General features: G+C 42.9%; 1 protein-coding gene across 2 annotated transcripts in view; it reads right to left on the reverse strand.

Annotated features, from left to right (window-relative positions):
* LOC308142195 (latent-transforming growth factor beta-binding protein 2-like) overlaps positions 1-2,154 on the reverse strand; it is a 106,831-nt gene extending 104,677 nt beyond the window's left edge. For both annotated transcript variants that reach the window (XM_080512541.1, XM_080512540.1), the window contains exon 1: positions 1,355-2,154. In XM_080512541.1, coding sequence (XP_080368667.1) covers positions 1,355-1,719 — 365 coding nt within the window. In that variant the 5' untranslated portion in view covers positions 1,720-2,154. The remainder of the gene's footprint in view (positions 1-1,354) is intronic.
* Positions 2,155-18,094: the final 15,940 nt, after the last annotated feature.

The following is an 18,094-nucleotide window of genomic DNA, read 5'->3' on the forward strand; positions in this document are numbered from 1 at the left end:
AGCATTTGGGAGGATAGATGATATTAGGTAGAAATAGAATGTGAAAAAACTTGATATTATACAAACAAATCAACAAAAAAAAAGAAAGACCATATTAGGAATCACAAACACATTGGATGAAGACACTATCATTTCAAAAAAAAAAAATTCAAATGCATGTGTCAGAGTCAACAGCTCTCATTTATTTAGATTTAATCACTATAAGAGGAAATAACATTCATCCCTCCCTCCAGTAAAAATAACTTTGCAAAGCGGCTGATGCAAAGACCAGGAGAGGGCGGAGGGATTCACCCCTCCTACGAGTCACACCCTGATTTATAGGTATGAATCAGTAAACCTCCTATTCCCCTGATAAATTGTCCAGAAAAATAAGCTGTTTGCCCTCTTCTGACACACAAATGTGGTGTTTTATTTATATTTTACTGTCTGCAACCCAAGGTGAGCCCTTCAAATTCCCCTTCTGATTATTATGTAAACACTCACCCCTCCAGTGTGTATCAAGCTTTGTCCCTATGGAACAAACAGAGCTGGATGCACGAGGCTTCATTTAACAAAAAGAAAAGAGCTCTAATATGGAAACAGTCCGCCGTCCTGTTTGGAGTTTAACAGAGACAAAAACAGACATTTGCAGCACTGAGAGAGAGAGAGAGAGAGAGAGAGGGAGAGAAAGCAAAGGGAGAAAGTAGGAGAGGGAGAGCCACTGGACAAACAGGTGTTTCTGATCACTAAGCAAATTTGCAAAATGTTCGCCAGCCAGTGCTGTGGATGAGCCACTAAAGCAGGGCCACAGGCAACAGCACCAAACTGGGGCACACACATTGAAATAGTCTGTGGGGACACATCACTCTCCTTGTACCATTAGGAAAAGAACACTGATAATACGGTGGCAAATGGTTCAAACACAGTTCACTCATTTATTCATATACATATATATATATATATATATATACACACACACACACACACACACACACACACACACACACACACACACATACATATATACATTTGCTGCTCATTACAGATCCTCTACTATCAGATGTTTAATCAGCAGAACCACAGCCTTCATCCCATGTTCTGCCCCTGATGGTAAAACATACAATACAGCATTCACTGAGTTGGCCTCCAGCTGTTACTATACAAGACTTTGCAGCCCCTGTTACATCATCAACTGTTTTTTTTTTTTTTTCTTTAGTGGAGAAGTCTCCTCTGAAGTGGGACACCTCTTGGAGACACGAGCAGTAAAATAGGTCACATTCACACACACATATATCTCTCACAGTGAACTTGACAAAGAAAAAAAAAAAAAAAACATGTTTTGTTACACTGTGGCGCTCTTGGCTGTCAGTCTTACCCGGAGAGCCGCCTGCTGCCGGCGGAGCCGGGCTTGTTGTTCTGCCTGCGGTTCACTCTGGTCCTCTGCGTCTGTCTGGCGGCGCGCTGCGCGGCGTCCCGCGGCCACGAGGCGACCTCTTCCCGGTACGCGCCGGCCGCGCGCACCGCTCCCGACTCCTCTCCGGCGGATGTCGCTCCCCTGGGCAGGCGGATTAGAGTCCTGATCCTGGAGGATGAGTGACCTTGACTGATCCCCCGGGACCGGAGCGCCTGCGACGCGCCTGCGGCAGCTTTCCTCCCACCTGTCGCGTCCCGGTGACCGTCACCGAGCCGCATGTGCGCCATCGCCAAAACTAATAAAAGTGCAAATCCTGCACGGTCCATGTTGAAAAGTTTTTTTTTGGTTGTTTTTTTTTTTTTAAATGTACCGCGCAAAAAATGTTTTAATAAAATAAGAAGGAGCAGATTACAGTCTCAGTCAACTGGAATACTAATGACAGATGAATCTACACGCGCTCAGCAGGAAGGCATCCTCTGCCATGAATGAAAGAAGCCTGGATACCTCTTCATAATGCCCAGGTGACACTTCAGCTTATTAAATCAGCTTTTAACTGCAGCCCCAAACTGAGAAACTATCAGATTTCTTTTTTTTTTTTTTTTTTTTTTAGTCCTTCCAGCGATGAAAAAAAACAAGAGTTATTTTAAGCAAACATTACTCCATCTGTTTTAGTTTATGTTTAACAAGAAAAGGAGAGCAGCGCGCAGGCTGAGGCTCTATTCCTGCTCCAAGTGAAAGTTTGAATCCTGCTCCCATGAATATCAGCACCTCCTTGAATCTGAAGTCACTGGGATTTTTTTTTTTTTTTTTTGGAGAGGATTGCATGCGCTTTGCAAGAAGAAACTCCCCCTTGTCGACTGTATTGTTGCTTCCACTCACAGCACCGCTCGGTCCATGTGCCCACACGCGCTTTCTCTGCCAAACTGCACGATGTTGCTGTTGGTCTTTTGGGGAGGATTTAGTTAGAATGAGGAATGCAGGAATTAATATGGATGCAGCTGCATTAAGCATTAACTCCAATTTGACTCTCAGTCACAGGCTCCTGCAATATGGAGAGAAAGCTCGACTGCCGTTGAAAACTACTGTTTGTTTTTAAAAGACGCTCTTCAGACAAAGTATGCTCAAAGTATTCATGACTTATTGAACTGCATTCAAAGCACATTCCAGCATATTTCTGTGGACAGAAATCTAGATGTGAAGCAGGGATTTTAAGTATTGGATCCAAAATTCAAATGCAAATTATCATTATTAATTCAAATGATGCTTGTTCTCTGATTTCTAAACGAATAGAATAGACTGTATGATATGCATCATTCCTGTGGAATAGAATAGAATAGAATAGAAATACTCTATTAATCCCAGAAGGAAATTCTTTTATGTGTGAGTTAAATTCCACATTTGGAAAATCGTTCATTCTTTCTGTTATTGTTCCTTTTTTTTGGAGAGTATTATTGTTGTTTGTATTCTTTATTACTGTCCCCTTCCTGCTAACAATGAACATTCCCCCATTGTGGGATAAATAAAGGATTATCTCATCTAATCTAATCTAAAAGTACTCCAGAATCCCTCTTAATTAAAGTAAAATGATATGTAATGAGTTACTTCCACCCATGAGTGCAATAAAAGACTTTGATGAGTGTTCATTTCCTCCATTTAAAGTCTTTTTTTATGGTCATTTAAATGGTTATTGATTGTTTTTATATAAGCAGCAAGGCAGCGCAACAGAAAAAAAAGGCCCATTCACAGGCTTACACGGATATTTGGAGCTGTCAGTTAAAAGTATGGGAAGCTCACAGTTTAAACTGAAACCTCAGAAAAGCAGTCGACTTATGTAACAGATCCCATTCATCTCCCCTTCTCATCCATGCTGCATCATCACTTTCCTCCTGAGCGTCTGGAAACAACACATTTCTCTTCTCCCCTAAGATCTTAAACAACCCAAAGAGAGTTGGCCCGATCGTCTTACTCGAACCCGCAGAGATGCAGGGAGGACTCTCTCTCTCTCTCTCTCTCTCTCCCTCTCTCTCACTCTCTCTCTCTCTCTCTCTCTCTCTCTCTCTCTCTCTCTCTCTCTCTCTCTCTCTCTCTCTCTCTCACGAGTGGTCCCACAAGCACCATTACCACTCAGCTGCCATCCAAAACACACAGCGGCCTCCAGTCTGCCCATTCATGCACTTTCTCACTATAAAGCGCCATGGCAAACACAAACCTCAGGAGAGTGACGGCTCCCACACAAAAACCTTCGTTTTTTTTTTACTCCATGCAAACGTAACTCTGTGGGGACGGACCATCTTCCAACCCCGTGAGAAATCTAATTAGAGAAGGTTACATTTGTCTTGTGACTGTCTCGCTGCCTGCCGAATGCGGCCGCCGCCTCTGAAACTGAATACGGCCGGTTGACCCCGACATCCTTGAGGGTGACCGGGACGAGCACGGACAGATTCTCTCGCTGACCTGTGTGAGCGAGCAGCTGGCTGCAGCTCCAGAGCTGGTTTTTTTGCTGTCATTCCAGTCCGTGTCTTTATCTGTTTGTGTAGCATGTGCTTCTCTGTGTGGAGCAGTTGCCCTTTAATTTGGCAGGTATACACAATAACTGAGTTAAAGTTAATTTAAAAAAAACAAAAACAAAACCTTCCTGTCTCAAGGAAAGGTTTGAAGGAATTAACTCGTGGATTGCTGAGTTTGGTGGGATTTTCAGAGCTCTAGGCGACCTGACGCTTCTCTATTGTGACTGATTTATCACCTCAGATGTATTTTCTTTCACCTTTAGCTTAAATCTTACACAGATTTATGTCTGGTCATTTATAACTACTGCTTATCTCATCTGTAGAGAAAACACAGTGTTAGTATCTGTTTATCCAGAACCACTTTCAGCTGAATTGATCGATTACTTACAGACAAATGTAAACTTGCTCACCAGTTTTCATATGTGCATTCAATATTTCATATTCTTAATATTTTGTGGCATGTGGCGCTACTCTAATTGTACCAAACCCAGCCTGCATGAGAATGTATGGCGTCCATGAAAGTTGCAAAAACAAACAGAAAAAGCAGCCTTGAGCTTGAGTTTTTCTTTGTTAGGAGTTACGACAGCAAATCCACAATGTTCAAATTGTTCCTTTGAGAAAAAGAGAAAAAGCAATGACCTTGATAGATATCTGACCTTATTAACTTGTTTTAAGCCCTGTTTCCTGACGTTTCAAGTGAAAACGCATAGTTTTTGTGTTTTCATTTCAGAAAAGCTTTGCATTCACGTACATTTTTAAAACGATGTCCGTGAAAGGCTAAAAACTGTGTCGTTTTCATGGTTGGCTACTCGTGGGTGCTTCTGTCCATCTTCATGTACAGAAAAACGATTTACTACGATCATAGTGTTCATGCTCAGTCACAGCGTTTCAGAAAAGTTGTGCTTTTCCCCCATTAGTCCATAGTTAATGTTTCTAGCTTATTGTTCTATGTTCTGTTCTAGTTTAACTCCAAAAAGAAGGAAAAAAAAAAAAAAAACCCCGAGTGTCCCCGCTGAAGAACGCCATCATTTTCAGCGACTGTGTCATTTCCATGTAAATGAACATCATTTTCAAAATCTCACCATGGAGAACAATGTGTTTCTGCTTGAAACGCTGTCGTGTCACATTAAGTTCAAGATCTGAAGTGCAGTCCATGTGCAGTTAAAACTAGATGACCAAAGTCACTTCAACTATCAGTGTTTTTAATGAAAGTATGAGAGGATGAACCCCCCTGAGAGATTGAAATAACTTCACTGCCACCCCCCCCCCCCCCCCCCCCCGCCACCCCCCACGACTCTCACGCCACACATGCTTAGCCTCACGCTAAGTGAAGAGTCCTTTTTGCTGGATTGCTGGTCTTCCTCGTCTTTTTCACATTATCAGATATGATGATTAACAGCTGTTGAGGCCTCCAGCAATAAAAAAAAAAAGCATAACTTTGTATGCCGGTTGGATGTTTTTAATTTGGATTATCTCTTAAAGTAAGTTTTACTTAATTAATCTCCATTGCACGTCTAATAAATCCAGTACCAACAATGTGTGTTTTGTTAAAATGATTCATAGCTTTAACCCCCACGTCTTTCTTTTTAGCACTTTTCCTTCGAGAAAAATAAAGAGAAAGAAAAATATAGTGGGGGGGAAAAGGTGTGGCCCTGACCTCGACATTGTTCCTGCTTCTGTGCAAAACCCTGAAGCTCTGCAGCGCCCCCCCGAGGGAGGCGCGGCCAACACTTTGACATCCATATCATACTATATATCCACGTCAGATATAACCCGAACCCAGATTAAGATGTGTGACAATTTCTTCCTGGGATGCCTCCAACATCCATGAAGTGATTTTGTGCTTCTGGGAAGCAGGATTGAGCTCTCCTGGTCCTCGAGAGTCACATTCCTGCAAAGTTTTCAATGTGCCCTCACTTCAACACACCTGATAGTAATGATGGTGGTTATCAGGATTTCTGCAGAGCTTCATCGCAATACATTCATGAAATTCAGGTGTGTTGGAGCGGGAGAACATTGAAAACAGGAATGCCCACACCTGCACCCCAGCCAGGCCAGCAGGAATCCACCACCTCTGAGCCGGGTTCTGCAGGCTTCCTGTGAAAAGGGAGTTTTTACATTTTCACCGTCTTCTCTGCTTGCTCATGTCGAATTGTATAGTTTTTCTCTGGAAAAGTGGCGAAAAATGACTGTGTTGTTATTTGGTTTATTTTTGGTTTATTTCGCTATAGAAATTTAATTAATGGAATCGAATTGAACTGAACTGAACTGAATTCTTTCATTTGAATACCCTTGTTTGCACTCATTCATCGCTGGTCACCTGCAAAATCCATGTAAACTCAAAACACAATCTATTTGTGATCTATCTTTATGCGGCCATTGATTTTTCTTTTCTTTTCTTTTCTTTTTATAGCTACACTACATGTATCCCCTAACAAATCCAAGAGTAACATCTGTGACATAAGTACCCCTGTTTGGGAATCTCTAATTATCTGTGTAGGAACTTTACATCTTATGAAAGTGAGCCGTTAACGTCGCCCAAATCAATACAATTTGCAGCATCTGGAGAAACTCTGGAATAAATACCAGGAGGATGTCTCTGGCTATGAGCGACGCTTCTGCACAAAGAGTCTTTTGAAAGCTCTGGCTCCACGACAAAGCCACTCCTATCATCTTTCACATGCGGAGCAGAAATATAACTGCATAGCACAGTTTTCTTGCAAAGCACGGAGTCACGGTAACGATAACAATAACGACAAATTGCAATTGCACTCACACAAACAACAACGTCCGCTCGCAGCCTCGGCGTGTTTGCCCGTCGCCATAAATGCCACATTTACATCCATTTAGCTGGAAGTGACTGCGTGGCGGCCGTTGAGTGGGTAAGAGGTCAGAGTTCAAGTGTAGCCATTAGGAAGCCAAACAGTATCATTACACCGTGAATGCGGAGCTCTCATTATAAGTGAGTATCAACAGTGTATTCTTAGCGCCGCCTCTAGAATTTTAAGTGATCCATGTGAATCGGTCTCTGTGATGACTTTCAATGGGGAGCACCAACAAGGAGCGTCAATCTCCTCGTCAGCTACCTTTAGCCGTTTGTATCAAACCACCACCCCCAGCTCCCCTTTCTTTTTTTGCCCCAAGAGCTAACATAATACTGACATTGTTCAGGCCGGGCAGCAGCGGGGACCTGGGGGAACGCTTGGAAAAAAAAAAAAAAAAAAGAGGTGCGCTTGGCAGAGAATCACTTCGTAAAAAAAAGCCGAAATTATGTGCTTTATGAGTGTCAGGTTTTTTTTCATTGAACATGACAGCTTTTCCTTCGGAGGAATTTTACAAAGGGCCTCCATCGTGCTTCATACCAGATTGAGCTACGTACATAAAACAGGCATTCGCGCGACAAGAGGAAGCCGTGGAAGATAGAGCGGGATAAATGTAATGCGCTTAGGCCAAGGACTTGCAGGCTCTCCCTCCCAGCTCGCATGAATGAAGTGCTGTCAGCTGGGTAATAGAAGTAGGTCACATGGGCGTTATTTAAGACAGCCACTTCCACTCGCCTTTCATAATCATACCTGAGGTTTTTTTTTTTTTTTTTATTGCTTTCTTTCTGTTTCTCGGATGTTGTCGCTGGATACGGTACAGAAAAGGAAGGAAAAATCCTTCTGCATCATCCAAACTTCCAAATAAATCCGGAAACATGTTGAAGTCAGACAAACCGTTGCCCCGCTGTTGATATTTCTCAAGGATGTCGTACCACTGGCAGCATGTCCACCCTGTATGACTTCATGCCTGAACGAGCAGCTCTTGTATTTTGGGCGTGAGCCGTTTAGTTAACAAAGACATGAAGCTGCCGGGGACGATGAAAACTGTGACCGAGATTGGATTAATGGCTTACTTTTAGCAAATTATCCCTCGAAAAGACTTACCAGGGGATAAATAGTTTGAGATTTGCACCCGTCATTGTATATTATATATTACAGCATATGTAATGTGGGATTGACAGGCTGCTGGAGGCTGGATTGTGTCTAATAAACTGAAATCTGCAATGACAGGACAACCAAAGTACCATCCAATCTCACAAAAACCAAACTGAACTCGTGCTCTGATAGTTCTGCTTCTTGAATTGTTTCAATCAGGGGTCTGCAACCTTTATGAACAAAAGAGCCACTTTTGTCACCAAATCATAATTTAACATCTATTACCTTTAAATGAGGCTGACACAGCTTATAAAGTTTCATATATAGCTTTGATAGAAAAAAAACTTACTTATATTGCTTTTATGAAGCTTCAGTTGTTATTCAGGATGGTAAACATTTCATCAACAACATTTCAGTCGTTTTTAGCATTTTTTATTTTAGACAATTTGGACATTTTTACCTGTTTTAACCATTTTGACTCTTTTGAAAAAGATATACATGGTATTTTAAGCTTCATGTTTATAGTGAAAATGGTCATAATTTATGTTGAATACACAAGGACAGTGTTGTGCTTTTTACAAATGTCTCAAATCATAGAAATCCTACAAAGGACAGCCCCTACTGCAAAGTTTAGAATAACCTTTGAGTTATGTCATGCTATCAATTTACCGTAATTAAGTTGGAGATACATGTGAGAGAAATGTGTAAGTTACCAAGTTGGGTAATGTCAGGCTGATTTTGGTCTCGTAATTCAAGACATGGTGTTGAAAAAAAAAAGTATTTACTTTTACAACAAGAACCCCAAGTTTGCTTCCGGGCTGAGGAGTTTTCATGGTTTTCCTTTGCCTGGTTGGATTTTTCCAGGCCCTGCTACATGTTGTCTCTGAAAAACCCAGGGGTTCTGCCTCGCTCTTCACTCTCCCCGACTCTCTCTTGGATAGAATATAGATGGACAGGTGATTTGCTGACAGAATAATAGATAAAAACAACAACAAGTAAATCTCATCACAACTTTCCATTTCCCTTTTTCTAAGTGAAAGTTAAACTCACTGGGAGTTGGTTCAAACAGTGAGGAGTCCACCCACAGACCTACATCAAGCACAGAAATAGCAGCGTTTCTTTAGATTTATTAGCCTTTAGAGTTCCAGTTCATCCCATTAAAAACTGTTTTATCAATGGAAACCTTGAGGGCAGTTGAAATATGTCTTGGCTAATGTTTCTGACTTTGTTGCTTTAGTTTGCTGCTCAGTTTTATAAATGGTTTTCCAAATGTTTGCCCTGAATTCCACGGTGTGGTCCTCGTGCCTCTTGCAGTTTGATTTAAAAGGGTCTGGGATGAACAATGCACACAATGATGTCACGCAACTGCATGATAACTGGCGCAGAGTCAAAGGGTGGATCGTACTGGCAGCCAATTAGGTCGAATAAGAAGTTGCCATAAGTTTCCAGAAACATACTTTTTCCAAAGATGTGAGGATTTCCCGTCATTATCCAGATGCAGCCCGAAACATTGGGATTCATATGAAGTCGGTCATGGCATAAATCAATACTGGCAGTAATGTCTAAATAGGAGTGGGATGGAGTGCCCTCTGTGACACGGATTCTTGTAAAATCTGGGCGTTTAGTTCTCTAAAAGAAGCAAAGGGAGGAGTTAATTGGCGCGATAGATCATGCTGGCGTTCTTTCTCCCTCTCTCCCCTCCCTTTCGGTTTTCCTGGCCTCTCACCCTCCATTCAACGTGCCGGTCCAGCCGTTGGCCCGGGGCCTTCGGGGGTCCTCCTCCTCCTCCTCCTCCTCCTCCTCCTCCTCCTCCGCCTGGTTCTCCTGGCTGTGACCTGGCCATACGACCCTCCTGAACTGTCCTGAGGAGGTGATGAATGTCCGCACGCCTCACAGCGTCAGTCCTGCGTCACGTCGTTTCGCGGCGTCTTCAACCAACCGACCGTGAAAAATCAAGGTCGAGCTTCTCCTTCTTTTTTTTTTTTTTTTTTTTTTCCTTTCCACATTAGTAGCTTTACCGAGAGGATAGAAATGGATATCAGCTGCAATTACCCTTCGTTCCTCCCGTTCACCGCAAAAGAAATAAAGGCTCCGCGCACGTATCTATCTCCCAAAACTAGCAACTGATGGCTCTCTTCAACACACTTTCATAACAGACAACAATCACGATACGGGGCCGATATCTGATGGGGTATTTTTCAAAAAAATTGGGGCAAAGGTGAGACAAGCACGTCTGCGTTCATGCCAACTGTTTGGCACCAAACCGACTTTCAAGCAGTTAAACCGTCTAAAACCCTGCCTGTGTAATTTTCGGGCATACAGTCAATTTACCCTCAACCAAATCCCAGATTTTTTTTGGAACAAGTTGAGAGGCTAGGCTTTGTCCACTTCCCCTTTATTTTCTTAACTTTATTTGTGTCAGGCAGCAACACATAAAAAGAGCTTTTACTTTTGAAGCAGGACCTATAAAATACTGTTCGCACATATGCAGGAAGCATTATGTTCCTTTAGTCGCCTCCAGAGGGTCGCTCCTCTCAAACCAAATGCCAACGAACAGCCAATAACGTTCGGAATGCTTAAAGTAAAGACATGTATGGCGAGTGCTCAGAGGATCCGTATTTAAATCTTAATTTGTTTACGGGGTCTCTAGCCGTGTAACTCACTCTGGAGGAATTTACTTTCATTTCAAGGAAAACCCGACACGAGTTGCGACACTGAAGAGCATTTCTTTAATTTCACCATTCGGCTGTCTGCCTCTCAGTCTGCCTGCACAAACAGTACAAAAATGATTAAGCACGCTGTCGGTTGTTTTGGTATGAGACTTGTTGAGTAATGCAGGTTAGGATCTGTTTACCTTAACTGCTGGGAATGGATGAGGCTTAAACCTTATTTAGAGGCTGACTCAGTCGGGACACGTGCCTTCCAGGCTTCACCAGGACAGCTCATCAATTTGGTATGATGCTGTAGTTTGGGCCAAACTAATGGCTCGCTGTGTTTTTTAAGCTGCTGCACGGGCCTCATGCGGAGAATCATGTGCTCTCTTCAGCAACAGTTACCAGAATGAAACATCTTCTTCACTGCCCCCAATTAACAGTGAAGGTCGAGCGCCAGAAAGTTATGATGCGATTTAACCCCCCGCATGAGGTCAATTTGACCTGAATAGCTTCCCATTAAGCATGATAAATTTGTTATTTTTCAATCCATTAAACCTTTTCCACATAGTCCATTTAGTCAGAGCCGCTGGCCTGCCGTAACCTATGTTCTGTGGTACCACCGGCGAGCTTCAAGGCGAAAAGAGGACGGCACAACAATTAGCTGACATGACTTCAAAGTGCCGTCTGCCACAGGCTCCTTTTGCTAATTGTCAGACAAAAGTGTCGGGTGAGGATCCCTCCAGTGCGAAGGGTCAAGAGGGCGACATCAACAGCAGCGTATAACAAAGGCTGAACTTCAGTGCGGGGGCATCAATGAGACCTTGTTATGGCCATGGGATTCGTGGGACGGGACGCAGGGGGAAGAATAGGCGGAGGTTGAGGGAGGAAGCCTCGCTGACTGGGCTGACCTGTCTCAAAGAGCCTCCGGGCGGGCAGACAGACACCGAGGCCTCCGACAGATGTTAGGGAAGACTGAACCATTCATCATGGCACCCGAGTGGAATCTCTTTGAACTGCTGCTTTATTCTGTGTGACACTCAAGAGAAGTTCAATGACACGATGGATGGATGGATAGATAGATAGATAGATAGATAGATAGATAGATAGATAGATAGATAGATAGATAGATAGATAGATAGATAGATAGATAGATAGATAGATAGATAGATAGATAGATAGATAGATAGATAGATAGATAGATAGATAGATAGATAGATAGATAGATAGATAGATAGATAGATAGATAGATAGATAGATAGATAGATAGATAGATAGATAGATGTAACTCTCAACTGTAAAACTCACAGTTGTTATTGTCCAGCAGCTTTGTTAAAAAGAAAAGTTGTGCCTGAGCAGGAGCAGCATTTCAGAAAAGTTGGTCCCCCTCCCACCCCATCACCCCCACTCCTCCAGAGACAAGAGTCGACGCATTTTCAAAAAGTTCCGCCTTGGAAACCATTTTCAAAAGTTGTGTTTTCAGTGGCCCCAAGCACCCAAAGCACAACAGGCGTTTTTATATTTTCACTTGAAATTAATCTCGTGTAAGAGGGGCCATAGCTAGATAAACAGATAATCCCAGGATTTTCATGTCTGTTCTGTAGGCCCTTGTTGTTGGATTACTCCCGTCACAGCCCAGCTTGTTAATCACACCCCTGAGGAAGCCTTTGGCGTGTTATTGTGCAACCCCGTCTACAATTCCACCACCACATGCTTCATCCAGCATTCCCATTTACTCACTCACTCACACACAAGTTGGCATGTCGGAGTGTGAAGTCACGGCATGGTTGCAGGGTCCCGATCGGCCCATGTGGAACTGCTTTCTGCTCCAGTGTCGGATTTAAATCAGACGGAGCAAAGAGGAAAAGATGACAGTGACGAACTGACCCTAAGGAGCCGTTACCTCCCCCACATCAGCCCCTGATATTAATTTCCATAAAACCAAAACACGAAGAAACGAGCACACGACTTCTTCTTTTGTTAACATTCCAGTTCACTGTAATGTAAAAGTATTCATATGACTCTGCCCCGGCCTGCCGGCACAGATGAGTTTTATACCGGGCGCTCCGTAGGGAGCAGGAAGAGAGGCCCCGTGTGTCCAGAGCCCCGTCTCCTGAGCAGCACTAAGCACTCAGCAGGCTTCAAGGGCGAACGTTCATTAGGGAGCCAAGTTTTAATAAGCCCGCAGACAGACATGCTGCTAAACGGCCTCAAGTGCCAGAAAGGGTGAGTTGACTTATCCTGCTGATCCTCATGACTTTGCATGGCACCGTATAAGCAACGCACCCTCGTATCTGCCGTGCGTCGTTTACCTTCAGAATCAGGTCTGTGAGATACTTAAACTGATGTTGGAGGCACGTGACTAAACTGACAACGGGGTTAATCAAACTATATCAGCGCTTCACTTTCACAGCATGATTGAGAAATTCTTTATATATATTTATATCATGTATAAATAGGACTTAACGACCCTACTGGCGTTTTCAGCTTTCTAATAAATAGTTAAGAAAGTTGCTTCCATGTGTCCTAAAATGTTGAAAAAGTATTTAACAGCAGTGAATTCCAGCCCCATGTTGTAGCGTTATCTCCTCTGGTCTGACATCCAGAATAGTTCCTCATTTTAAATAATTTTTCCACTTTAATCACCCCTCACTGCTGTTATTGTCCTTTTTTTAAATTTTGGAATGTGTTTCTTTATGTGGCTGGAATTTCCCTGCCAAGATACAGAAGACGGAAATTATCTCTGTTTTATAATTTGGCATATTTATATGCACTGTATATGTTCAATATTGTGCGCTGCTCTTTTTATACGGAAAGAAATCTGAAATATAATGACGTATGTGTAGCGGGTGAGCTTAGTTTATGGAGTGAGTTTGGCATTTATGCCTCACTTAGACTTCAGTACACAATAAATCAACTTCATTAAATTCATGTATACAAGATTTATGTGTTTCGAGAGAGAGATGGATTTTATTCCTCCCCAGATACACACAATTAGAAGAAAAGAGGATACGCTTGTGTATATTCCTCTGCAGTCTGCTAGAAGTCAATGTCAGTACACAAAGAAAGGAACATATGTATAGTTTTAATTCACCATTCACAATTAGGATTTGTTATAGGCACTGGGTGGAGATGAGGATTAGGTGAGAGGATGATGTATTTTTGTTCAACAATTTCAACATAATTTGGTATCGACAAGCAGCTAAAGGTTAGTACTCATAGTTGTGTTTGTCCTTTGAAAAAGTTATATCCAGGTTTATGTATCGTATCCATCAACCTCGTCTATTATACAATATCTTTAAATTGAACTCGATGCATCGAAGCATAACGTCGAGACAAGCGTGAACACAGGTTGGGCTTTATCGTGCCGTCATTGTGTCGGGATGTGATCACCGACCCTCGACGCGCTCTCCCTCCTTCCTCTGCGAATGATCTTGGCACAGGTCCGATCGGTGTTTATCTAAGGAAGAGGTAAATTACCGAGGGATAAAAACAGGATGACAGCTGAGGAGAAAAATACGCGACGGCAGGCACGACAATTATCACGAGCTGCTAACTCAACGATAGAGTCATAAAACTGTCCTTCAACTGTTTCTACTTAGCTCAAGATAAGATAGCGCGGAGGAATCAATCACAAGCCTTGTATATTAGAGCTCATGTTTCAGGGCCTGATATAAGTCCGTGCGTGGGATGTTTTGATGAAATTGGGAGCAGAAATTTGGCCTTGCACATTTTGTTCCGCGGCAAGTTTAATGTTTGGGAATTTGTGTGGAGCTGCAGGAGATTTCATATTGGGCAGATGAAGAGCGGAGTGAAGGAGTGTAACTGATACACACAAACAATCCACTTGGTGTTTGTTGATGTGCAGATCGATCCAGAATATTTGAAAATAAACGCATTCTCGAGAAGCCATTTCAGGATTAGCTGATAAATGTATTACTACTGTTTCCCACTACCTTAGTGTTTTGTTTTTTTCATTAAATAATATGTGATGAGAAGTTTGCTCATCTCTGAATGTGACTGCTCTTCGAGGCCGAAGCATCTGTGCAACATTTCGCATTAAGAATGGTTCCATGTTTGCAGTCAGATCGACTCATTAGATCACTGCGTCATCCCTTATGATGATGGATGGGGTCACGTAGGGTCACTTTTTTATTAGAGAATTGATCAAAAATTTTACTTGGTGCGCGTCTGAGGCCAAAGCACATCTGGAGACAACCTGGGGGCTGTTAATCACAAAGCTAAACAGAATACCGCTCACTCCTCTCGGTGCAAACACCCAGAAACTTCCCTCGTTGCATAACAGCCTCCTTTATGTCACTTTTGTTTTGAGCAGGAGACAGAAAATGGAAGGTTTTCATACTGAGCCGGTAATAAATATGGGGTGTCAGTAAATCGAGAGTGAAAAGTGTTACAGCGCTGTATTTACTTGGAAGTTTATTTCCATGTGGAACCTCCTCAGAGAAGGTTTTCATGGGCACATTCTTTGTTGATATCATGTTTACGTTGCCACGAAAAAAGAAAAAAGTTCTGTCGCGGCTGCAACGAGAGCACAGATCAATGCGGAGGAATGGAAAATATTTAAACCACAGTTCACGCACGTTGTTCCATATCTGACGAAATGTGTATGTCCTCGGGAGGGGTTGGCCCGCCACACGAGAGGTTTTGGAAAACGGGCTTCATCGGGTCTGTGAAATACGTTGACTGATTGACAGGAGGGATACCGGGAGACAAACAAAGAGAGGGGGGGTGGGGGGGATTCAAGGTCTTAACAATCTGTTTGATTTTGATGATGACAGTCTGATGACAGACGATATTGTAAATATCAGGGTTTTAATGAGGAATTTTGATGGTTTGGCAGTTTGGACGGGGTCACCGGTGGGCATTTGTCCCGCTTCTTCAACTTTATCCAAATCAAGCATCAGACCGGTGAGCAATCGTCCTCATGTAGGCATTTCAGGGCAAGAAGAATCCTCTGGAGTTCTTTTGATATTAGAATCGTTTACATTTTTGTTCTGCCTGCACAGTGATGTAGTGGTTCGCACTCCTTCGGCAGTGCAGAGTTTGCATGTTCTTTCTGTGTGTGTGTGCCCTCAAGTCGCCCAAAAGAATATTTTGGGGATTTAGTGGTGGCTCCCAGGTCGCTTTCAAGTGAAGATGCAAAAGTTTTGTTGCATTTTGAAAACACAACCTTTTGAAAATGGCTTTCAAGATAGAGCTTTTTGAAAACCCTTTGACTCCATTTTCCTGGAAACAAGGGAAAACACAGCTTTTCCTCAACGCTGCTACTGCACATGCACACCACGGCTGGAGTAAATAGTTTTTCTGCACATGCACATGCACGAGTAGGTGGAGTAGTCACCATAATAACAATCTAACTTCATCATCTGTCCATGCGAATGCCCATGTACTCCCATTGTTAATGTTTACAGTGTATTGTTTCAATGCGCCTGTGTGTGATTTTATTACAAAAACAACCTACAGCACCTACTCGTGGCCCTACATGCTGAATACATCATTTTCAGCATTTCTGCAGTTTGTATGTAATAATTTTCAGAACGTAATTGGTCCTTGGGGGAATTCTCCAATGATGAATTTTCACTTGAAAACCCTGCCGTGTAAAGTGAACCTAAATTGCTCACAATTGAATGTGATCATCTCTTTGCTCTCTGATGAGTGCTTACAGGTCCGTACTCAGCTGGAATCAGCTCCAGCCCCACTCCGTGATTGTAAATTGTATAAAACATGATAACAGATGGATGGACAGAGTTGGTTTTGTATAATTTTACTTTGGAGTTCACGTCGAACAATCCCAGTCATACATGCATTCTTCCTTATGTCAGTAATCATCTCAACATTTTCTCAAAATAGTTACGAGTTCAGCAAAGAAGACGGAACAAAAAGTCCTTAAAGCGAAGTTTGTTGCTCCGTGATATTCCTGGTACAGCGGTGTGGTGACCCGTGACGGGGGTTCCTCTACGGAGCCTTGTTTTAGCCAGTCACCATTAAAAGAAAAATACACATTGCTCACACCCAGAGCAAAGCAAACACTCACTGCCATGTCCGTAACCTCTCTCATGTCCTCACTTGTTTCTGGTTCTTTAATGTTTTGCCCCAGACGGTCCTGGATGGTATTATCATCATCCCACTGGACGCTGACACCCCTTTCAGCAGGAGGAGACTCCCATGACTCCACTGTGCTTTCACAGAAAACATAAAGAATGAGGTGAAAAGTGTCTTGTTGAGACGGTAGGACACGATCGTGTGCTTATTGTATAACGTTTTCTGCACGAGCTACGAGCGCAGATGCCTGCGCTGACGTTTCAGTAATTTCTACTGTTATATTCAAACAACACACAACTGTCGACATTAGAAGTTTAAAAAAAGCACAAACTAATTTGATAAAGAATGATTTTTGGTAGTTAAACATATGGAAGTCTATAGATTTTGATTCACTCAGACCTGTTTAAATTGAACAATGTTGCTCTCGCCTCACAGCAAAAAGGTCCATGTTCAAATACTGATCAGGCGTTTGTTTGTGGACTTTGCATGTTCTCTCTCTGTGTCCCCCTTCATGGTAAAACCCCCCCCCCAAAAAACCAATATTCAGCAGAAGTAGATGTGCGTTCAGAACACCAGATTAGAAACACTCACTATATCCATCGACAAATCACACTCCTCTTATTCACACCCAGTTGAAAACACTGAATCAAACCTTGAGCTGGAGCAGCGACGGTCAGGAGGAGTCGTGTGAGGCTGTGGGAATGAAATCAGGCTGAAAACATGCAATTTATGTCTGAAAGGCGGCAGCCTGTTTTATCTAAATGGAGAGCGATAGGCGCGTTATAGAGGCAGCCGTTGATAGGAGGCAGTCAGTCTTCTGTCAGTCACATCGGAGCCTCGTCCCGTCGCCAGGGTGGTCTGTACTCAGATGACTTGGCAGGGAGCAGCACCGCAGACGGACACAGTTCAACGTGCAGATTCAAGCGGGTACACAATTACCACTGTTCCTCTCTTTTTTTTAAAATTCTCATCGAGCTCCATACCTCGTAGCTATGCAGCCTCAGAGCCGCGCTGTCCTTTTGGACACTCTGTAATTTGGCCCCTTAATTAAAATGAGTTCAAAATGAAACACCAAACGTATCCGGGTACCATAGCTTTACTTTGCCAGTCCTCACACAGCTTGTTACCACCCGCAAAGGTCTGCTGCAAGTGTTCTGCTTCTCCTGTACTCAGCCAACAATTAAAAAATATAGACATTTCACACACACACACACACACACACACACACACATACACACACACACACACACACACACACACACACACACACACACACACACACACTCAAGCACATGTGCTGTCCAGATGGGTTCGCTCTGCGGTATTGACACTGCTGTGGTCAGTGTCTCATCCGCTAACTAGAGAAAGTATGAATGAATTAATTCCCCTTTGAGTTGAGAAACTCTGTGATGACTTTGACCTTGAAGGATGACTACAAACTGTGTTACTCAGACTCTGTAGTAATTTGGCCCAAACCACAGAGCAGCACTGTGGTCCATTCAGCAATACTGGTCCTCAGGCAGTGTGGGACACTGCAGGGGAGGTACTTGAACGGTTGTTTCT

Source organism: Blennius ocellaris (genome assembly GCF_963422515.1).
Source record: "Blennius ocellaris genome assembly, chromosome: 17".
Lineage (NCBI taxonomy): Eukaryota > Metazoa > Chordata > Actinopteri > Blenniiformes > Blenniidae > Blennius > Blennius ocellaris.